The 24,759-nt window shown below is 37.3% G+C and overlaps 1 protein-coding gene across 3 annotated transcripts in view; it reads right to left on the reverse strand.

The window, feature by feature from the left end:
• The window catches only part of LRRK2 (leucine rich repeat kinase 2), a 214,333-nt gene that overhangs the window by 23,204 nt on the left and 166,370 nt on the right, over positions 1-24,759 (reverse strand). For 2 of the 3 annotated variants that reach the window (XM_069584612.1, XM_069584613.1), the window contains exons 42-44: positions 5,908-6,078; positions 4,397-4,497; positions 298-492 (exon numbers count right to left, since the gene is read on the reverse strand). In XM_069584612.1, the coding sequence (XP_069440713.1) occupies positions 298-492; positions 4,397-4,497; positions 5,908-6,078 (467 nt within the window). Of the gene's footprint in view, positions 1-297; positions 760-4,396; positions 4,498-5,907; positions 6,079-24,759 lie in introns of all 3 variants that reach the window. The other variant, XR_011255928.1, reaches the window with a different exon arrangement.

Genomic DNA, 24,759 nt, shown 5'->3' on the forward strand with positions numbered 1-24,759 from the left:
AGTTGCTGCAGTTCCACTTGAAAGTCATGGGTAGTGTCGAGAATCTCTCAGACCTCTTTCTTGGCTAGGCCCCAGACAATCACTTTCCACCCAGCAGTCGGACACAGATAGCTCTGTCACTGTGTCCCAAACCAAACACCGTGCCTTCAAGCCCTCCCTTGGCCCTGGCCCCAGCCAGACACTTCATACCTATGCACTGAATGCTCCCAGGTAACTTTTTAATTGGCACAAGCTTTAAAATAGTTCACAAAGTGAGTTTTCTAGAATATCACTAATTTAAAGAGTATTTGGATTTACCTCAGAAGTGTATCTTTCTGTATTTAAGTCAAGAAACGAGAGCTGTCCTTTGTCAGTGTGCCCACAGCCCAGCCAAATCCTCACATTCTTGCTGTTATGATTCGTAGCAACCATGCATTCAACAGTAAAGCTTTTAGGTATTGATATACGTCTCATCAGACAGATTAACTCAGCTGAATTCAAAATGTCAAAGACCTGAGAAGTTTAAAAAACAACACACATCAAGTTAACACATGTCTGCTTGAAAGATTATGATGGTAGTTTAATCGTTAAGTCGTGTCAGAGTCTTTGAGAACTTATGGACTGTAGCCCACTACGCTCCTCTCTCTGTGGGATTTCCCAGGCAACAATATGGAATGGGTTGCCATCTCCTTCTCCAGGGGATCTTCCTGACCCAGGAACCAAACCTGCATTTCCAGCTTGGCAGGTGGATTCTTTATCACCAAGACACCTGGGAAACACCTAGAAAGATCATATCATTATGCATAATGTTACAGTTAAATGTTACAGTTTCATCAAGAAAAATCTAAATTTGATATTTAAACTGTGATCCACCCAGAGCAACAAGATTAACACACTAGAGATAAAATTACATCAAAAAAAATAACTTATTTTTAAACTGTGCATGGTATACACACTTTTTTATGTACGGTGTGTTTTGTAACTTTGAATTCTTTGATAAGAAATCCCCAAAGTGCCAAATTAACAGAAAGTTAGCAGAACCAGGAGCTATTCTTCATTCAGTTTTATACTGCAGAAACACATCACGTTGGAGATAAATATTCAAGCCAACAAGAGACAAGAGCTTCTACCAGTTGAAGGGAAATGAAATTTTGATCTTTGGGAACAAGCTTCCCTGTAGCTCAACTGGTAATGAATCCATTTGCATTGCAAGAGACCACAGTTCAGCTCCTCTGTTGGGAAGATCCTCTGGAGAAGGGATAGGCTACCCACTCCAGTACTCTTGCCTGTAGAATCCCATGGACAGAGGAATCTGGTGGGCTACAGTCTATGGTGTTACAAAGAGTTAGACACAACTGAGCGACTAAGCACAGCATGGCAACAAACTCACAAATCACCTGAAGATTCTGTTTTTGTTTTTCCTTCAAGCACTAAAGAACTAGAGAGATGGCATAAAGCCAGTGTAAGGAAACAATCAGGAGTCAGGAAAACGGAATTAGAGTCTCGCGTCACAGCCACTTGCCTGCCATGAAGGAGACTCCAAGAAAGCTCCTTTTCACCCACTGCCTCATCTGACAAAGGTGTGAGTTTACCTATCTTGCTTAGCACACATGGTATTTTAAATAGGTATGAGAAAATTTTTGAATACTGTCATATGCTAAAAGAAAAAAAACCCTATAAAATACAAGTGAAGTATAAGTAAAAATTAAAACAATAATTAAGCTTTGGAGAATATCACCAAGATATTTTTTTTTAAGTCTGTGTGATTAATTCTGGTAGCAACCAAAATTAAAAAGTAAGACAAGTAGTCAACGTGATTATAGGTTGTTTGATAAAGGTAGTGTACATGTCCTCAGCTATTTCTCAGTAAGAAACTGAACAAAAATTTTTCAGTTAATTATTATACAAAATTAAGAGTCCAAAACATAAAAATACCTCTTATTTTGATATATTAAATGTTTTATTTAAAACACAGTAAGAGGGACTTCTCTGGCAGGCCAGTGGTTAAGACTTCCACTATAGGGGGTGAGGGTTTGATATGGTCAGGAAACTAATATCCTGCATGCCATGCAGTGTGACCAAGAAATAAAAACACAATAAAATTTTAAAAACTGCAAGAGTTATATTTCCAACAATATGATAGAAAAGGTTATTTGGACAATCCTTCCAGCAAACTACAATTTAAAATGCTGAACAAATTATTTTTTTAACCTCTTAAAAACATTAGGGATCTGACAATACCATACAGAATTATCAGGCCAAAATATTAATGAAAGGCAGAATCCAGAGAGGTCAGATGAGCCCCAAAGCCTGATTTTCCCTTAAGGCACTGGTCTACTGAAGTAAAACTGATTTGTGGTTTTGAATGCCTTGTGGGGCTGGTGGGAAAGAGTTAAATCTAGAGATGCCCAAAGTGGAGAATGTAGTACCGAGATAAAACTAGGATCCCAAAGGGCCACACATTCAGAATAAATGAAAACTAGAAATAAAGCCATGCCCCATTCCCACTGGTCTATAAGGAAAGTAGCCTTGGGACTTTACAGACACAGAGTGAAAGAGCAAAAGAACCCTGAGAAACCGTTATTCATAAGCTTGCTCTCAAGATTTACAGATAAGATTCCCATCACCTAGGTGATTCAAAAACATCTCAAGCCAGGAACTGAGTTTTAAGCAATTTATAGCAAAAACAAACAAACAAACAGAAAAAAACCAATAAAAGATGTGCAAGACCTGTATGCAGAATTGCAAAACTTCATTGAAAGATACTTAAAACCTAAACAGAGAGATAACCCACATTCAAGAATACAGTGACTTAATACATTATAAGGCTATTGCCTATAGATTTATTGCAAGTCTAATCCAAAGCACAATAGAATTTTTCAAAAAAGTTAAGAAAGTGATTTAAAAACTTATATGGAAAAACTAGACCAAAGAACAGCTAAGTCATTATTAAAGGATAACAATTATGGGGGGGAAAAGACTATTAAAGCTTCAGGAATTAAGACAGGACTGTATTGGAGGAAAAACAGATAAATTGACCAATGGAAGAGAGTATGCATGTGTGTATCTTTGAGAGTAAATCAAAGAGTGCAAACAGAAAAAACAAAGATCAATGAAAGACAAAGGAAGAAACAAGTTCATAGATGAAACTGGAAAATGGGTTATCCAAATGGAAAAAAGAAAATTGGATCTAGATAAAAATACAATTCCTGATAAATTAAGAACTTTATAAAAAACAAAACTTTTAAACTTTATGAAGAAAACATATGTAAATATTTTTGTGGCTCTGGGAGAGATAAGGACCTTTTAAAACAAGATTCTAAAATTAATAGCTATAAAAGTAAGTACTGTTAAGTTTATCTCTATTAAAATTAAGAAATTCTGTTAAGCAAAAGCCACTCAATAGGAAATAAAAATGGGAACCATGAATTGGGAAAATAAATTTGCAACATACGTAACCAACTAAGTTTTAGCATACAGTATAGAAAAGAAAGAAGCTGTTTATAAATTTCATTTTTATGCAAATAACCTAATATAAAAATGGGAAAAACAATAAACAAGCATTTTCCAGAAGAGAAAACATATATATTACCAATGAATATATAAAGAAATGCTCATCCTTATTAGTAATTAGGAAAATGTAAACCAATGTACAAAACTGAATCCATTTCGAAAAAATTTAAAAATCAGATAGTTACAACATTTAAGGAGAATATATTTTAAAAAAACAGCTACAATAATATACAGGTGATGGAACCGTTAAGCTGGTACAACTTCTTCAGAAAATGATTTAGACATTCCCATATTCCATGATTCTGCAATGCAACTCCTAGATATATAACATAAAGCAATTCTTGTGCAATTTGCACTAGGAGATGTACAACCATTCTCATAACAGTACTGATAATAGCAAAACACTAGAAACGTTGATATGGTCATGGGTAAATACATTGTTGTGCATTCAAACAATGGAATGGAGTAGCTGGGAAAGAAATCAACAGCTATGTTCAACAACATGATGAAGATCACAAAACAATGTTGGGAGAAAAACTGAAAAATCTCAGAACAGATGTGACTGATTTCATTTTAAATAAATTATGAATACAGGAATATTAAACTGGGTAGTGAAACTTTAAAGAGGAAATAATAATGATTATCATGAAAGTTAGGAGAGTGGCTGCACTGATAGGGAAAGAAAGTGATGCAATCAGAAATCAACATATGTGCATTTCTGGGATGTTCGTCCTTTGTTTTGTGCCAAGGTGGTGAGAAGATGTAACAGTTTTGCTTTATAACTGTTTTAAACTGTGAGTGCATTTATATGTTTAAGTATATATATATATTTTTATTATTTTATAAACAGATAAATATTTTATGTTCTATACAAAATATTAATAAATTTTAATGATATGAATACCTGGGCAGAAGTGGGTCTTTCTTGAGGATTTTCTTTCAAACATTTTTTAATTAACTTCTCAACCATAGGCCATGGGGCACAACCATATTCTTTAACTGGATCTAAAACATTAAAAAACCAATTACACTAAAACACTGAACAAATCAGAAAGATTATTTTATTTCTTCTCAATGTGTATGAGAGATCCAGACACTGCAAAGGAAACACTGATTTCTATAATCCCACATTTATTATGAACTGCTTATCACTCTTAAAGCCAATCTTGTTAATTATCTTCCCTAGAAACATCAAAAAAGAGTCCTTGATTTTTATAGTATAAAAAGTGACACAAATACCAATTGAATAAAAATAGATTTTCATTTCATACATTCATTTCAAATAGATTTTGAAAACACTTTTGTTCATATATTAGACTTTTTTGCACATAGTTTTATTTTAATATTCAAAGTAGACAAGCATTCAGTCCTCATATCCCCAGTCAGTTTGTGAACATTTGTTTTTAAGTATGCCATTTTTCTGGTCGGGGTAGAATAGAGACCTGAAAACTTTTCCTGGATACCTAATTGATAAAACGAGGGAGATGACTCAGATTGTGCATGAAGTATTTAGTCAAATAATTATTGATTTCCTTCTGCTGGGAATCTTTAAAGGTCCTCAAAAGGAGATAGTTATCTTCCCTGTAGCTGGAACATAGTGTACACTCAAAACTTTTTTTAAGTGAAAAGCAGAAAATATGAGAAACAACTAAATATATTTAAAAGAATATTTCAGAATGCAAACTGAAGTAACAGTTAAGGAATGAAAGAATAAAGTCCTAGAATTTCTTTAAAGCATGAGTGAAAGTGAAAAGTGAAAGTGAAGTCACTCAGTCATGTCCAACTCTTTGTGACCCCATGGACTCCAGCCCACAAGGCTCCTCCATCCAAGGAATGTTCTAGGCAAGAGTACTGGAGTGGGTTGCCATTTCCTTCTCCAGGGGATCTTCCCAACCTGGGGATCGAACTGTGCCTCATGCATTGAGGGCAGACGCTTTACCGTCTGAGCCACCAGGGAATCCCTTAAAGCATGAGGCAACCATTCAAAATAGATCTGATCTCATGAAACACTCATTTACTAATTCTTGCTAATATTTACTACTAAAAATTATTATAGTCAATAATTTGTTTTCATTCCTGCCTAGAAATTACTTCACTCAAGAAGATGAAAATACTCCAAGCTAATGGACACTTAGTAACTCTTTATGAGAAAAAAGTCACTAACCTGGACTTATGATAATATTTCCTTTCCTGAGTATTCTTCTAAATACAATACCTAATATATCAATATTTAGAATACTAAAAAGAAACCCTATATCTTCTATGTTTTATGCATCAAAGAATTTAAGACTATTCATGCAGTAAACAAAAAAATTATCAGTTGTAAAATGAATTAATATATAAATAAGATTAAATAACTTAGAAATGAAGCTGCTACATTAAAATATAATAATCTTTATTGTAGATAAAACTTACCGGGTAATTTCCCTTGTATTGCCAATTCATCAAACTCATTTGGAAACTTCAAACCCTCTGCTATTCTACCTCCAGTTGTCAAAATGTCATAAAGTAGCAAACCAAATGAATAAACATCAGCTTGTTGGTTATAAATAACATTTCCTCTAGCAACTTCAGGTGCACGAAAACCTGAAAGAAAACAGACATATTAATAAATGTGCTGAAACCCAGGGCTTATACACCCAAAGAAGTATATATTTAGGCCTGTATGCTAATGAATAGAAGATGAGTCTAAACAGGCCATATCATCTCTAAATGGAGATATCTTAAGTCAGTTAAGAGCCATGTACCAAGACATTTCACCCATGGTCAATTTTGAAGAATAATAAGGACAAACATGCAATAAAAAATTATTTAGTAATGTTTCACAATTAAATAAAGCCTAAAAGGGGGAAAAACTATATCCTTCTTAATAATAACTATTCTCAGGGTAGTATTTCAAACAGACGAGGAGGCAGGAGGCAGATTTGCAGATTTTACTCCAAGTCACTTTAACCTGGCTAAAATGTTAATGGACTTATTATTTCAAGAACGTCTGACTCTACTCCTTTAACTCAGTTGAAAACTAAAAAGAAAACCACAACTAAAATGAATAAAAGCCCTCTATCTCAAGTGAAGGTTCATGCCTGAAATTCTTTTATAAGGAAATAAAATCTTTCATCTCATAATAAAGATAAATCATTTTAATCACTTGAGAAAAAAAGAGTAATTTCAACATTACCTATAACAATAAAAACATTAACAATCTAAAGAAATCCAACTATAAAGAAAATAAGTTAAATACTATACACTATGCTATAACTTAATTTTTAAGATGTTATAATGTAAATGAAAAAAATGTATAATTCTGAATAGACAAAATTATCACTTGAATTAATTTTCTTAGCTGTGATAATGGTATGGCTATTATGCAAGCAAACATCCTTATACAATACTAAGAAAATAAATGCAAATACATTTCGGGATGACACGGCATGACATCTTCAACTCAATCTAAAAGACTCATATTCAAACAGAACAGAAAGAGAACAACAAGGTGGCAAAAAGTTAATAATTAAATTATGTGAAGGGTATATAGGTATATATTATACTATTCTTTCAACTTTTTCATAGGCTGAAACATTTTCAAAATAAACAGTTAATGGGAATATGCAAAATTAAAATGACAAAGAAATACATGCAAATGTAATAACAATTATTTCCAAGTATAAAAACTATGAGTAGCTTTTATTTTCCTTTATAATTTCAAATTTTCCACAATGAACATATATGATTGCTATGGTAAATATATAGCCAGGAAAATATAATGAAGTATGAATTCATATCCTTCAAGGAGTAAATGACTGAACTGAGAAACTTTTTAACAGCACTTCTCAGTGAAAGACAAAGCTCGTCAACCCTTCAACAAGCTAGGAGTCAAAAGGATGGAGACAACAAGTTTGAGCATGATAACCTCTACTGAACTAACTGTAAATATTCTCTCATGAACATTTTGCTGCATTTATTCCTCTTCTCTCTTTCTCTGTTACCATTTCCACACATTTGTATCTGTGTGTGTGTGTCTTCTTCCTTCTCTGTCACTCCCTTTCACTCTTTCTCATTCTCTCCTTGTCTTTGTGCATGTACATAAAATATTTGACATTATATTAAGTTGAAGATAAAATATTTCAAACCTAAATATAATATGTATCCTTAAGATAAGGATACATGGGGATCTTTAGGCAAGAATACTGGAGTAGGTGGCCATTTCTTTCTCCAGTGGACCATGCTTTGTCAGAACTCTTTTCTATGACCTGTCCATTTTGGGTGGCCCTGCATGGCATGGCTCATGGCTTCACTGAGTTATACAAGCCACTTTGTCATGACAAGGCTGTGACCCGTGAAGGGGATCTTAAGAATTCTTTGGACTACAAAGAGATCAAATCAGTCAATCCTAAAGGAATCAACCCTGAATATTCATTGGAAGGACTGTTGCTGAAGTTGAAGCTCCAACACTTTGGCCACCTGATGCAAAGAGCTGATTCACTGGGAAAGACCCTTATGCTGGGAGAGATTGAAGGGAATAGGAGAAGGGCGTGGCAGAGGATGAGATGGTAAGATAGCATAACCGACTCATTGGACATGAATTAGAGCAAACTCCAGGAGACAGTGGAGGACATAGGAGCTTGGCATGCTACAATTCACAGGATCACAAAGAGTCAGACACGATTTAACAACTGAACAACAGGATAAGGACATTTTCTAACTTAGCTATAATATAATTCTCACACCTAAGTGAAAGAATTATACAAGTAGTTAAGATAGTTCTAAAATAGATCCCTAATAAACTGTACCTATGACATAATATATATATTTCACAACAGTTCCTAATTTGTATCACTATAGCATTTTACACACACCTTCCTGAATAGGCAGATGAGAACTTTCCATTTTACAAAGAACATAATCATCACGAAAGTGTTAGATGTTTTCCTAAAGACACACAGAAAATAAATGGTAAAGTTAAGAGTACTTAAAAACTGTGGTTGGATCTCACAGCAGGCTGGAGGCCAGCCCTACTCACCAGCATGCTTTAACACCAGCTGCAGTTCTACCACAACTGGAGGGTGTATACAGCCCACATAGAGGATACTCTTTGAGCACCTGCCTCTGGGTGCCATGTGGGACTGCACTTCTGATTCACAGAGTATATCTCCTTAATAAACCTACTCCTTCAAGAACAGGAGAGATCACAGACTTACTCAATACATACAAACAAACACAGAAAATGAGGCAAATGAGAAGACAGAGGAAGCTGTTTCAATTGAAACAACAAAACAAAACTTCAGAAAAATAAACACAGTGATAAGCAATTCACTTGATGAAGCATTCAAAGTAACGGTCATAAAGATGCTCAATGAACTTGAGAGAATAATGAAGGAACACAGTGAGAAACTGAACAAGGAAAAAACATAAAAATTATAAAACAGAGTTTATAACTGAACTGAAAAATCACTAAAGGGGCTCAATAATAGATTAGATGAGGTAGAAGAATAAGTCAGTGATCATTCTAAGATTATGGAAGACAGAGCAATGGAACCCATCCAGATAAAGAAATAACATAAAAATACTGTTTTACATGGACATACATTAAAGTATGTTTGTGACATCATTACCCAGAATAACATCTGCATTATAGAGTTTTCAGAGGGAGAGGAGAGAAAATGGCAGAAAAATTATTTCAAGGAATAGTGGTAACAGTCTATAACAAATATAAACAAAGACATTTCTTTGCCAACAAGTCAAAGCTATGGTCTTTCCAGCAGTCATGTACAGATATGAGAGTTGGATCATAAACTAGGTGGAGTGCTGAAGAATGGATGCTTTTGAATTGTGGTGCTGGAGAAAACTCTACACATGGACATCACCAGACGGTTAATATCGAAATCAGATTAATTCTATTCTTTGCAGCCAAAGACGGAGAAGCTCTATATATTCAGCAAAAACAAGACCTGGAGCTGACTGTGTCTCAGGTCATCAGCTCCTTATTGCAAAATCCAGACTTAAATTGAAGAAATTAGGGAAAAACACAAGGCCATTCAGGTAGAATATAAATCAAATCCCTTATGATTATATAGGAGAGGTGATGAATAGATTCAAGGGACTAGATCTGATAAACCAGTGCCTGAAAAACTATGGATGGAGATTCAGACAATTGTACACAAGGTATTGACTAAAACCATAGCCTCAAAAGATAGATGAAAGAAGGCAGCGTGGTTGTCTGAGGAGGCCTTACATGCAGCTGAGAAAAGAAGAGAAGTGAAAGGCAAAGGAGAAAGATAAACTCGTCTTAATGCAGAGTGCCAGAAAATATCAAGGAGAGATAGGAAAGACTTCTCAAGTAAACAATGCAAAGAAATAGAGGAAAACAACAGAATGGGAAAGATTAGAGATCTAGTCAAGAAAATTAGACACCAAGGGAACACATTTCATGCAAAGATGGGCACAATAACAGAGAGAAACAGCAAAGACCTAACAGAAGCAGAGGAAATTAACAGGTGGCAAGAACACACAGAAGAACTGTTGGAAAAAAAATATCTTAATGACCCAGATAACCACAATGGTGTGGTCCCTCACCAGAGCCGTACATCTTGGAGTGTGAATCAAATGGGCCTTAGGAAGCATTACTGTGAACACAGCAAGTAGAGGTGATGGAATTCCAGCTGAGCTATTTCAAATCCTGAAAGATGATGCTTTGAAAGTGCTGCACTCAATATGCCAGCAAATTTGGAAAACTCAGCAGTGGCCACAGGACTGGAGAAGGTCAGTTTTTATAAAAATCACAAAGAATGGCAATGCGAAAGAATGTTCTAACTACTGAAAGGTTGTGGCTGTGAGCCGTGTGCTACACTGGGATTCATAACCTCCAGAACAAAGGATTTCAAACCAGAGCCAGAGATGAGGCTTGACTACTCAGAGCTTTTTGTGTAGCAAAGTTTTATTGAAGCATAACAGAGACAGGGAAAGTATCTGACATAGACATCAGAAGGGGACAGAAAGACTGCCCCATTGCTAGTTTTTAGCAAGACAATTTGCGTTTGTTAATAAGCTTCTAATCAGAGGAGAGAAATGCCTCAAGGCTGAGGGAGTTTCACCAGGCTCTTCTCCCACAATATTCACTTTTGAGATAGTGCATATAGTGACACAAGGTATGTCATCCCCAGCCATAAAACAATTAACATGAATACTGGTTTGCTGAGCCATTATGTGCTCAAGGTTTGAGGAAAAAAAAAAAGTCTGCCACCTGTAGTTTATTCTTCTTGCCACTTGGGGACCTCCGGCCTTCCTACCTGTTACCCTCTCACTACTGCACAATTGCGCTTATTTCATATGCTGCTGCTGCTGCTAAGTCGCTTCAGTCGTGTCCAACTCTGTGCGACCCCACAGACAGCAGCCCACTAGGTTCCTCTGTCCCTGGGATTCTCCAGGCAAGAATACTGGAGTGGGCTGCCATTTCCTTCTCCAATGCATGAAAGAGAAAAGTGAAAGTGAAGTTGCTCAGTCGTGCCTGACTCTTAGCGACCCCATGGACTGCAGCCTACCAAGCTCCTTCCTCCATCCATGGGATTTTCCAGGCAAGAGTACTGGAGTGGGTGGCCATTGCCTTCTCTGATTATAGCAAGCCCAAAATCCTTCAAGGTATGCTTCAACAATACAGGAACTGAGAATTTCCAGATGTACCAGCTGGATTTAGAAGAGGTAAAGGAGCCTTGTTGTTAATTTATTCAACATCTGTTGCATCATAAGAAAAAGCAATGGGAATTAAAAAAAAAATCTAATTCTGATTCACTGACTACACCAAAAACTTGGACTACGTGGATCACAACAAACTGAAAAATTCTGAAAGAGGTGGAAAAATCAGACCACCTTACCTGCCTGCTAAGAAACCTGTATGCAGCCCCAGAAGCAACAGTTAGAACTGAACATGGAACAACAGACTGGTTCAAAATTGGGAAAGGAGTACGGCAAGGCTATATATTGTCACCATACTTATTTAAACTATATGCACAGAACATCATATGAAATGCCGAGCTTGATGAAGCACAAGCTGGAATCAAGATTGCCAGCAGAAATGTCAACAACCTCAGATATGCAAATGATACTACACTAATGGAAGAAAGCAAAGAGAAACTAAAGAGCCTCTTCATGAGTGTGAAAGAGGAGAGTGAAAAAGCTGGCTTGAAACTGAACATTCAAAAAACTAAAATTGTGGCATCTGGTCCCATTACTTCATGGCAAATGGAAGGGGAAAAAATGGAAACGGTGACAGATTTCACTTGGGCTCCAAAATCACTGCAGATGGTGACCACAGCCATGAAATTATTATACACTTGCTCCTTGGAAGGAAAGCTATGACAAACCTAGATAGTGTATTAAAAGCAGAGACATCAGTTTGCCAACAAAAGTTCATATAGGCAAAGATATGGTTTTTCCAGTAGTCATGTATGGATGTGAGAGTTGGACCATAAAGAAGGCTGAGCACCAAAGAATTGATGCTTTTGAAATGTGGTGCTGGAGAAGACTCTTGAGAGTCCCTTGGACTGCAAGGAGATCCAACCAGTCCATCCTAAAGGAGATAAGTCCTGAATATTCATTGGAAGGACTGATGCTGAAGCTGAAACTCCAACATTTTGGCTACCTGATGCGAAGAACCAACTCATTGGAAAAGACCTTGATGCTGGGAAAGATTGAAGGTGAGAAGAGAAGGGGACAACAGAGGATGAGATGGTTGGATGACATCACTGACTTGATGGACATGAGTTTGAGCAAGCTCCAGAAGATAGTGAAGGACCAGGAAGCCTGGCGAACTACAGCTCATGGGGTCACAAAGAGTCAAATATGACTTAGCGACTGAACAACAATGAAGACTCTTGAGAGTCCCTTGGATAACAAGGATATAAAACCAGTCAATCCTAAAGGAAATCAACCCTGAATATTCATTGGAAGCACTGATGCTTAAGCTCCCATACTTTGGCCACCTGATGTGAAGAGCTGACTCACTGGGAAAGACCTTGATGCTGGGAAAGACTGAAGACAAAAGAAGAGGGAAACAGAAGCTGAGATGGTTGGATAGCATCACTGATCAATGTTCATGAACTTGGGCAAACTCCAGGAGACAGTAAGGGACACAGAGGCCTGCCATGCTGCAGTCCATGGGTTTGCAAACGGTCAGATACGACTTAGCAACTGAATAGCAACAACAAATGGTTGAAAATGTCCCTAATCTGAGGAAGATTTCCCTAATCCAGTCCCCAAACCTCTAAGATAAACAAAAAGAGACACACACCAAGACACATTATCATTAAATGGTAAAAGTTAAGGATACAAGTAGCGAGCAAAGCAACATATTACATACAAGCGAAATCCTATAAGACTATCAGCAGACTCTTTGACAGAAACTTTACATGCCAGAATAGAGTGACACAGCATGTTCACAAAGTGCTCAAAGGGGGGAAAAACAAAACAAAACAACAAAAAAAACAAAAAAAAAAACAACCTTCTAACTAAGAATACTCTACCCAACAAAGTTATCATTGAGAACTGTAGGAAAGATTGGGAATTTCCCGGAGTTCACCACTTTTTCACTCTCCTCTTTCACTTTCATCAAGAGACTTTTGAGTTCCTTTCTGTTTCTGCCATAAGGGTGGTATTATCTAAATAGCTGAAGTGATTGATATTTCTCTCAGCAATCTTGATTCCAGCTTGAGATTCATCCACCCCAGCATTTCGCATGATGTACTCTGCATATAAGTTAAATGAGCAAGGTGACAGTATACAGCCTTGATGTACTCCTTTCCCAATCTGGAACCAGTCCACTGTTACATGTTGTTTCTTGACCTGCAAACAGATTTTTCAGGAGGCAGGAAAGGTGGTCTGGTATTTCCATCTCTTGAAGAATTTTCCACAGTTTGTTGTGATCCACACAGTCAAAGACTTTAGCATAGTCAATGAAGCAGAAGTAGATGCTTTTCTGGAATTCTCTTGCTTTTTCTATGATCCAACGGCTATTGGCAATTTGATTTCTGGTTCCTCTGCCCTTTCTGAATCTGGCTTGAAATTCTGAAGCCTAGCTAGAAGAATTTTGAGCATTACTTTGCTAGTGTGTAAGATGAGTGCAATAGTGTGACAGTCTGAGCCTTCTTTGACATTGCCTTTATTTGGGATTGGAATGAAAACTGACGTTTTCCAGTCCTGTGGGCACCGCTGAGTTTTCCAAATTTGCTGACATATTGAGTGCAGCAATTTCCAAGCATCATCTTTTAGGATTTGTAATAGCTCAGCTGGAATTCTATCACCTCCACTAGCTTTGTTCGTAGTGATGCTTCCTTTTTTTTTCTTTTGTGATGCTTCCTAAGGCCCATTTGACTTCACACTCCAGGATGTCTGCCTCTAGGTGTGTGATCACACCATCGTGATTATTTGGTTATTAAGATCTTTTCTGTATAGTTCTTCTGTGTAGTCTTGCTACCTCTTCTTAATCTCTTTCACTTCTGTTAGGTCCATACCATTCCTGTCCTTTATTGCAACCATCTTTGCAAGAAATGTTCCCTTGGTAGCTCTAATTTTCCTGAAGAGATCTCTAGTCATTCCCATTCTATTGTTTCCATATCATGGCTACTTTATATAATGCTGCAATGATCATTAAACCATGTAAGTCTTTTTGAATTAGTGTTTCTATTTTCTTCAGGTAAATGCCCAGAAGTAAAATGGAAGGATCATACAAAATTTCCATCTTCAATTTTTTGAGTAACTTTCACCCATATAGTTTTTGGAGGCAAAACTAAATCATCCACTTATTTATTATTCATTCAAAAGATTTATTGTGTATCTGTTACATCAAGGTACTATTAAAAATACACAAGGTATTTATTGTATATCTGTTACATCAAGGTACTATTAAAAAACTTAAAACCTTTGACATTTTCCCACTTGACTGTTAGAAACATTAGGATTTAGAATTGTAAGTTCTTAGAGTAGGGAGAGATTTGAGGGGTCACTTTGTTTAAATTTTAATCCATGGCACATAGCTTTTTACATTATTTTTTTTAATCCCTTTAGATAGCAATCCACAGATCTTACGGCTGCAAAACAGGTTACAATTTTTCTCAAAATTAGTCAGAGACAACAAGAAAGATAATTGTGAGGATACAGAAAGGAATATTTACTTCAATAAGGAAATGGTTTCAACCTTCTTATCTTCTCCCTTTCAAAATATAAGTATCTTCACTGACATAATCCCCAGTAGGAGAATGTAGCCTATTTATATAGCCAGGAATTACTTCAATTATTTTTTTTAAAAAAAAGCACTCTTAAGTGCTTCTTGAAATTCAACCAATGAATTTCTAATGATTTTATTTCAACCAATGAACTTTTAATGATCTTATTTCTTGACCATGCTAACAGTTTCTTCTAAAGTTATCTGTGGAAAACAGATGCCTTTAGGAAAAATCTCCCTCAAATAATAAACACTAAATGATGATAGGACTTTAATCCTTCAGATGGACTGGTCTAGATCAAACATATTGTAATAGATAGCAATAAAATGACATTTAATCGAAAAGGTATATGGAATAACGTGAAATATACTATCCACAACTATATCTTTAAATACAAAAATGCATAAAGCATTACTATAATTCGCTTCTCTGAAAATGATAAAGCTATTTGAAAATCATTAATTTCAAGAACTCTGAGTAAATAACACTTTAAATCAGACTGTCCTATAAATTACATACTTAAAACATTGATTACCTAAGCAGAATGAGACAGCACTGAAACTGAATGGAGGACTTAGACCCAAATATGCAGGAAAGACGTGACAAAGGTGACACTCAGAGTAGTGGAGAAAAAGACATAGTTAATTAAATGATAATAGCATAGGTTGTTTGATAAAGAAAAAAGGAGTAGCTACATTATTCAAAACAGCTAATAAACTCTTGATGAACCAAAAGTTTTAATATGAAATGCAAATCTACATTTATGTGGCTGATTCATGTCAACGTATGGCACAAACCACCACAATATTGTAAAGTAATTAGCCTACAATTAAAATAAATATATTTTTTAAGTACTAAAAAATATTCCAATAAAATGGATAAATACTGGAATTTAAAAGGCCTCCCTAATTACTCATCAGAGATGGGTGGTGTAAGCCAACAGGTTGAGAACTGGGGAATACATTGTCTTTGGAGAATTTCAAATAAGCAGCTACCTGCACAGGATAGTTACTACTGACACTGCCTTTGATATATCCCTGACTAAACATGTCAGATGAAGAAGGCAATGGCACCCCACTCCAGTACTCTTGCCTGGCAAATTCCATGGATGGAGGAGCCTGGTAGGCTACAGTCCATGGGGTTGCTAAGAGTTGGACACAACTGAGCAACTTCCCTTTCACTTTTCACTTTCATGCACTGGAGAAGGAAATGGCAACCCACTCCAGTGTTCTTGCCTGGAGAATCCCAAGGACGGGGCAGCCTGGTGGGCTGCCGTCTATGGGGTCGCACAGAGTCGGACACGACTGAAGCTACTTAGCAGCAGCAGCAGCAAACATGTCAGAAAAATTAAAGATTATTTTGTCTAAAAGAATCAAACTCAGAAATAGCATAATACCATAAACAAGTAAAAGACAAACCCTAAACTTAAAAAAATCTGCAATAGATGAGAGACAAAGAATCAACATTAACTGAAATTGGCTTCACAAATAAGTAAGGAAAGTAGATAAATGAGTAAAGACAGAAAAATATACAAAACATGAAAGGAAAAATACATGTCCTATATATAAATAGACATTTGAAAAATAAAAACATTAAACTATCACTTTTTGACTATTAACTTCATGAAGACTAAAAATAATAACAAACCCAGAATGGAAAATAGGTGTTCAAATTCAAGTATTGATGGAATTTGAATTGATAAACCTTTCCAGAAGGCAAGTAGCATTTCAACATTCAAAATATGCCTACCCAGAAGGAAATGGCAACCCACTCTAGTGTTCTTGCCTGGAGAATCCCAGGGACAGGGGACCCTGGTGGGCTGCCGTCTATGGGGTTGCACAGAGTCGGACATGACTGAAGCGACTTAGCAGCAGCAGCAATATGATCCTTAGAAATCTGCTGTTTAAAAATCAGCTTCATAAATGGAAATTTTTTAATTTACAAGTCTTTTAATTAAAGCTTTTTAATATTTCAAAAGGTTTGAAAAATAAATAAACATCAAGGTAAGATATAGTTAAGAGAATCACTAAAATATTATGTAAATGTTAAAACTGATATTTAACAAAGAAAGATTTCCCTGAAATGCTAAGTAGAAAAAGAAAATGAAGTAGAATTTACAATATAATATGTATATAAATCTCTTGCTGCTGCTGCTAAGTCGGTTCAGTCATGTCTGACTCTGTGTGACCCCATAGACGGCAGCCCACTAGGCTCCTCTGTCCCCGGGATTCTCCAGGCAAGAATACTGGAGTGGGTTGCCATTTCCTTCTCCAATGCATGAAAGTGAAAAGTGAAAGTGAAGTCACCCAGTCATGCCCGACTCTTAGCAACCCCATGGACTACAGCCTACCAGGCTCCTCCATCCATGGGATTTTCCAGACAAGAGTACTGGAATGGGGTGCCATTGCCTTCTCCGATATAAACCTCTTAAGCACATCTAAATCTAGATATATCTCTGTGTTACCAAAGTGTTATTATTCCACTAATTTATGAGAAATACATCTCTTGACCTGCTCAGTATCATTCGCTGCTTTCATGCCAGGAACTTACGTTTCGAAAATCAAATCTTAAAAGACTTGCTTGAACTACTCATCATGGAGTCTTTCACCTCAAAAACCAAAATGGGGAGCGGAGGGGGATGGATGGCATTAAAACCTAAGCTACCAATATAACATTTGATTATCAATCTAAACCATAATATCCTCTAAGCTACTCTATATGTATCCTTATCACTGATGACTTCCCTGGAAAAGCAACCGCAATTTCTTCAAAATTTTTTGCCTTGTATTTAACTATGCTGGTGACCATAGTAGGAACAGGAAAAATAACATTTCAAGCCATTTAATGTATTCATCACGAAATTTAATTTGGGGTGAAAATGAATGCTTTTAACATTGCTTGTCATTAGGCTAGAAATAGAAACATTTACTGCCTGTTTACAAAAGGACAATGTTGTCATCTGATCTAATACTGTGAATGATCTATAATGGGTATAGATTGTACTACTGTACCACATGGACAGCCTGTTTAGCATCAGTGACCCTCAAAAACTAGAAATTTTAAGCACTTACTAAATTCCTAAATACACATTGTTGTGTTAGGCTGTTCAAATAAGTCATTTATTTAAATATGTGTCACTTCTACTTCTAGGTAAAATGGAACTAGGGACTAGACTTATTATCCTGCATAAAACAATGAAATAACTAGACAACAAAGACGAAATTCTGAATACTGGGAAAAGTGATCCCTGAGAGAGAGCAAGCAAACAAGGTGGGTTCTCTGAATACCTTTCAGAGGACTGGATAAAGGGAAGGCAAACAGAGCTGGGCCCCCTGGTTAAGAAGACAAAGCAGAAGCTGGGAAAGCAAGGACAGATAAGGAATGTGCCAAGTGCAGTGCTAAACCCTTTATTTTACAACAATCCATAAACAGATACTATTATTAGGTACGGCTGGCAATGGCACCCCACTCCAGTACTCTTCCCTGGAAAATCCCATGGAGGGAGGAACCTGGTAGGCTGCAGTCCATGGGGTCTCTAAGAGTCGGACACGACTGAGCGACTTCACTTTCACTTTTCACTTTCATGCACTGGAGAAGGAAATGGCAACCCACTCCAGTGTTCTTGCCTGGAGAATCCCAGGGACAGGGGAAGCCTGGTGGGCTGCTCTGTGCTCTATGGGGTTGCACAGAGTTGGACACGACTGAAGTGATTTAGCAGCAGCAGCAGCAGCAGCAGCAGCAGCAGCAGCAGCAGCAGCAGCAGCAGCAGCAGCTGTTTAACCAAGGAAAGGAATTAGGTGATTTCTCCAGCCTCAGCTAATAAGTGGTAGAGCAAGGATTTAAACTAAGACACTCTGACTTCATAGCCCAAGTTTAATAGAATCTATTTAAAATAATTCACATTTGCTTCATTTTTGTTTGAACATAAGTCTAAATCCTATACTCACTCTCTTTAACATTTTGTTTATATCACAGGCTCACATTCTCAAAATTTAGAGTAAATTCTTATCATCTTATAAAAATTTTTTTTACAAATAACATTTTCCCTAATGTGAAAGGTACCAAAATTTGACCTGCCTATCTTATAATTGCTTAATATAGGCAATGACACTGTTTATATGATGCAAAGATGGGAATCACTTGGAGATCATTTAAATAGCCTTGATGTCTGGGCTCCATGGTGACTCCATGGTAAAGAATTCACCTGCAATGCAGGAGACCCAGGTTCAATCCCTGGCTCAGGAAAGAGAAGGAAATGGCAACCCATTCTAGTATTCTTGCCTGGGAAATCTCATGGAGAGAGGAGCCTGGTGGGCTACAGTCCATGGGGTCACAAAAAGAGCTGGACACCACTTTGCAACTAAACAACAAATGTCTGGGCTCCACCCAAACTAGTTAAATCAGAATCCTGGGACCCACACTTTGAAAGTCTTCCAGAAGCTTCAAACATGTGCCCACACTGAGGGCTCTTGCTCCACAACTGTAAATGACACAACCCCAGGGGATGCATTCTTAAGCCTACATGCAATCTAGTTACAGCCAGAATTAAAAACACAACCAAATAATCCTCCATCTATCACTTAGAACACAGGGAATTTCTTGCACAAATCATTTTCTACATTAGTACATTTTGCCTGAAATGTCTCTTTCTGCTTTTCTATCAATATTTATTTATTATTTTCTTAAATCTCAAACTTCTCCCTCAAGATGTAATTTCAGAATCACCTCCTCTATGAAGGCAGTCCTAAAGACCTATGGCTCAGTTAAGGACTTGCTCCTCTGCACTACCACTGTGCATTGAAGTATATCTCCTGTTGAAACTGACACAATGTTTTATAATTATTGTTTATAGCCCTATTTTTCCTGGCAAAATGTGTGCTTCTGGAGGAAAAAAATCACATTTATTCAGGCACATTCTCCAAGTTCACCACTAAAGCAACTGCTAACTCACTTGGAGCAACTGCAATATGCCGGTGCTTCTCTATGTTACTTACATGGATTGTTTCATTCTATCCTTACAATAACTCTGTTGAAATAGGCATTATTTTTCTCATCACAATTTACAGAAATGAAAACTGAGTCCCAAAAAATGAATCTTGATGAACACCACACAGCTTTTTAAGTGAGTGAGTGGGTGAAGTCGCTCAGTCCTGTCTGACTCTTTGCGACCCCATGCACTGTAGCCTACCAGGCTCCTCCCTCCATGGGATTCTCCAGGCAAGAGTACTGGAGTGAGTTGCCAAAATACTTAATCTGATGTTAAGGAGTAACACCAGATTGGTATTTGGTGTTTATAACATTCAATATATTATTGCCAAATGTATGAATAAATGAATTAAAAAATAAGAATATTTTCCCTAGAGAATTATTATAACAATTACAATGTTAAAATAATTGGGAAAATATGATTCATCTAGAAACTATATTTTTCAGATAAGGCTGCATTTTTACAAATGGAATGAATTAAGATCCATAAATCAAAGATATGAGAAATTTATAAATTAGGTCTGATTATATATGACTACATGTAAACATATACTTTCTTTTTACTTGCAGAAAAGTCTGAGTAGAGCATGTTTCATAATTCCTATCAGAGGATAGGTATAACCAGAGAATAACACTTTTGTTTACCCAAAGACTGTTGTATTTAGTGGATGTTGACTGAGTGAAAGCCGTCGGTAGGTATCCATCTCAGTCAATAGCACATCTGTCATAAGGTCCGGAATTAACTGTTAATACCAATTGGATATAATATAAACATATCCAATTGACTGAGTTAAAATTGAATTTCTTTAAATTATTTGTAGTTGAAAGTTTCCATCCCATAGTTACCTTTCAAAATGTAGACAGACATGGTGCTGTGGTTCCTGCCAGGAACTGAATTGTTAACACCTTTGCCCACAAGCTGTGATGGTCGCTGGCCGGGGCTGTGCTCTTAGGAGGCACAGGTTTGTATCCTGTGTAACCCTAAACAAATTTTAATAGCCCCTAAGCTTTAGTTTCCTTATCTCTAGACTAGGAATAGTAATACGACTTATGTCAGAGTGTCATAAGGATTAAACAAGACAATCAAGCCATGAAAAGGGTTAAGTGTGAGACAAGCACCACTGTTAATGCCTTGAAAGGTTTGCTCTCATCACCTTCCCTGAGACAAGAGTAATGAACCCACACTCATCACCTTCCCTGAGACAAGAGTAATGAACCCACACTCACAGCCCACATGGGATGAACAGACCACAGTAAGAGTTAGTTCAAAAATATACAAGAGTTTAACAAACACATGGTCTTCTGTTTTTCTAAAATTTCTAAGTTAAACCTTATATTGTGTCTCACAAAGTTTCAAGTACAACATTAACAAAGAAGATTCATCAAAAAGGAAAAGAGAAGCAGAGAACTAAAATCCTTTGAGTGGTAATGATCTTCCACTCGAACATAACTGCTCTAGGGAAGGAATTACCATGGTGCTAGCAGTGGTAGCAATGCTACCAAATTGCAATATTTCAATTTAGTAATTTAAATAACAATTCAGTACAGTTCAGTTCAGTCATGTCCAACTCTTTGCAATCCCATGAATCACAACACGCCAGGCCTCTCTGTCCATCACCAACTCCCAGAGTTCACTCAAACTCACGTCCATTGAGCCAGTGGTGGCATCCAGCCATCTTATCCTCTGTTGTCCCCTTCTCCTCCTGCCCCCAATCCCTTCCAGCATCAGAGTTTTTGCCAGTGAGGCAACTCTTCGCATGAGGTGGCCAAAGGACTGGAGTTTCAGCTTTAGCATCAGTCCTTCCTAAGAAAACCCAGGACCGATCTCCTTCAGAATGGACTGGTTGGATCTCCTTGCAGTCCAAGGGACTCTCAAGAGTCTTCTCCAACACCACAGTTCGAAAGCATCAATTCTTCGGCACTCAGCCTTCTTCACAGTCCAAATTTCACATCCATACATGACCACTGTAAAAATAATAGCTTTGACTAGAGGGAACTTTGTTGGAAAAGTAATGTCTCTGCTTTCAAATATGCTGTCTAGGTTGGTCATAACTTTCCTTCCAAGGAGTAAGTATGTTTTAATTTCATGGCTGTAGTCACCATCTGCAGTGATTCTGGAGCCCCAAAAAATAAAGTCTGACACTGTTTCCACTGTTTCCCCATCTATTTCCCATGAAGTGATGGGACCGGATGCCATGATATTCGTTTTCTGAATGTTGAGCTTTAAGTCAACTTTTTCGCTCTCCTCTTTCACTTTCATCAAAAGGCTTTTTTAGTTCCTCTTCACTTTCTGCCATAAGGGTGGTGTCATCTGCATATCTGAGGTTATTGATATTTCTCCCAGCAATCTTGATTCCAGCTTGTGTTTCTTTCAGTCCAGCGTTTCTCATGATGTACTCTGCATATAAAAGCTAAATAAGCAGGGTGACAATATACAGCCTTGACATACTCCTTTTTCTATTTGGAACCAGTGTGTTGTTCCATGTCCATTGCTAACTGTTGCTTCCTGACCTGCATATAGGTTTCTCAAGAAGCAGGTCAGGTGGTCTGGTATTCCCATCTCTTTCAGAATTTTCCACAGTTTATTGTGATCCACACAGTCAAAGGCTTTAGCATAGTCAATAAAGCAGAAATAGTTGTTTTTCTGGAACTCTCTCGCTTTTTCCATGATCCAGTGGATGTTGGCAATTTGATATCTGGTTCCTCTGCCTTTTCTAAAACCAGCTTGAACATCTGGAAGTTCACGGTTCACGTATTGCTGAAGCCTGGCTTGGAGAAATTTGAGCATGACTTTGCTAGTGTGTGAGATGAGTGCAATTGTGCGATAGTTTGAGCATTCTTTGGCATTGCCTTTCTTTGGGATTGGAATGAAAACTGACCTTTTCCAGTCCTGTGGCCACTGCTGAGTTTTCCAAATTTGCTGGCATATTGAGTGCAGCACTTTCACAGCATCATCTTTCAGGATTTGAAACAGTTCAACTGAAATTCCATCACCTCCACTAGCTTTGTTCATATGCTGCTTTCTAAGGCCCACTTGACTTCAGATTCTAGGATGTCTGGCTCTAGGTGAGTGATCACACCATCGTGATTATCTTTGTTGTGAAGATCTTTTTTGTATAGTTCCTCTGTGTATTCTTGCCACCTCTTTTTAATATCTTCTGCTTCTGTTAGGTCCATACCATTTCTGTCCATTATCGAACCCATCTTTGCATGAAATTTTCCCTTGGTATCTCTAATTTTCTTGAAGAGATCTCTAGTCTTTCCCATTCTGTTGTTTTCCTCAATCTTTGCATTGATCATTGAGGAAGGCTTTCTTATCTCTTCTTGCTATTATTTGGAACTCTGCATTCAGATGCTATATCTTTCCTTTTCTCCTTTGCTTTTCGCTTCTCTTCTTTTCATAGCTATTTGTAAGGCCTCCCCAGACAGCTGTTTTCCTTTTTTGCATTTCTTTTTCTTGGGGGTGGTCTTGATTCCTGTCTCCTGTACAATGTCACAATCCTCTGCCCATAGTTCATCAGGTGCTCTATCTATCAGATCTAGTGCCTTAAATCTATTTCTCATTTCCATTGTATAATCATGAAGGATTTGATTTAGGTCATACCTGTATTGTCTAGTGGTTTTCCCCACTTTCTTCAATTTGAGTCTGAATTTGACAATAAGGAGTTCGTGATCTGAGCCACAGTCAGCTCCTGGTCTCATTTTGGCTGACTGTATAGAGCTTCCCATCTTTGGCTGCAAAAAATATAATCAATCTGATTTCGGTGTTGACCATCTGGGATTCCATGTGTAGAGTCTTCTCTTGTGTTGGTGGAAGAGGGTGTTTGCTATGACCAGTGCATTCTCTTGACAAAACTCTATAAGCCTTTGCCCTGCTTCATTCCGTATCCCAAGGCTAAATTTGCCTGTTACTCCAGGTGTTTCTTGACTTCCTACTTTTGCATTCCAGTCCCGTATAATGAAGACATCTTTTTTGGGTGTTAGTTCTAAAAGGTTTTGTAGGTCTTCATAGAACCATTCAACTTTAGCTTCTTCAGCATTACTGGTTGGGGCATAGACTTGGATTACTGTGATACTGAATGGTTTGCCTTGGAAACAAACAGAAATCATTCTATTGTTTTTGAGATTGCATCCATGTACTGCATTTTGGACTCTTTTGTTGACCATGATGGCTACTCCATTTCTTCTAAAGGACTGTTACTTAAAATATTAAATTTGAGTTTAGGGCTGATGTGATTAAAAGAAAATGCTTCGTATGCAGACTGGGGGAAAAGAGGGCAGAACAGAAAGAATCAGGTTCTGGGTTTTCCTGTCATGATCTTTCTCCTTTACTTGTGTTACTGCACATTGATAGAACAGATTAAAAGGGATCAGGAACAAGTATCTGACTTGTAGCAACCCCATGGACTGTAGCCCACCAGGCTCCTCCATCCATGGGATTTTCCAGGCAAGAGTACCGGAGTGGGGTGCTATTGTTTTTTCTGTTGCATATTAAAGTTGCTTACACCATTGTTGCTTAGTCACTAAGTTGTGTCTGACTGTTTGTGACTCCACGGACTATAGCCCACCAGGCTCCTCTGTCCATAGGATTTCCCAGACAAGAATACTGGAGTGGGTTGCTATTTCCTTCTCCAGGGGATCTCCCTGACGCAGGCATCAAACCCACATCTGCAACTGGATTCTTTACCACTGAGCCACCTGAGAGGCAAAAAAAGACAAATAGCTGTCCTTCCCCACCAACCACAGCCTCTCCACCTTTTCTGCATTACATAGAATATTTTACCATACAAAGAGCTTGCTTTGATTACAAAAAGGCAAGTCTCAGTAAAGATTTGAAAATATTCAATGGTTGGATACTTTCATTTCAAGTAAGAGGTTTTATAAAGGGTTAGCACGTGAAAGAAGCAAGACAAAGCACACCAGCAGCTGTTTCCACATTAAGTGTAAAAGGAAAATATAAATAAGATATTATATCAGGAAAACTTCTTATATTATAGGATGAAATACTTTAAATTTCTCAAGAAAACAATTTTAATTTCTCCAAGGCAGACACTGGGTAACAGCATAA

The sequence above is a fragment of the Ovis canadensis genome, chromosome 3, assembly GCF_042477335.2.
Source record: "Ovis canadensis isolate MfBH-ARS-UI-01 breed Bighorn chromosome 3, ARS-UI_OviCan_v2, whole genome shotgun sequence".
Lineage (NCBI taxonomy): Eukaryota > Metazoa > Chordata > Mammalia > Artiodactyla > Bovidae > Ovis > Ovis canadensis.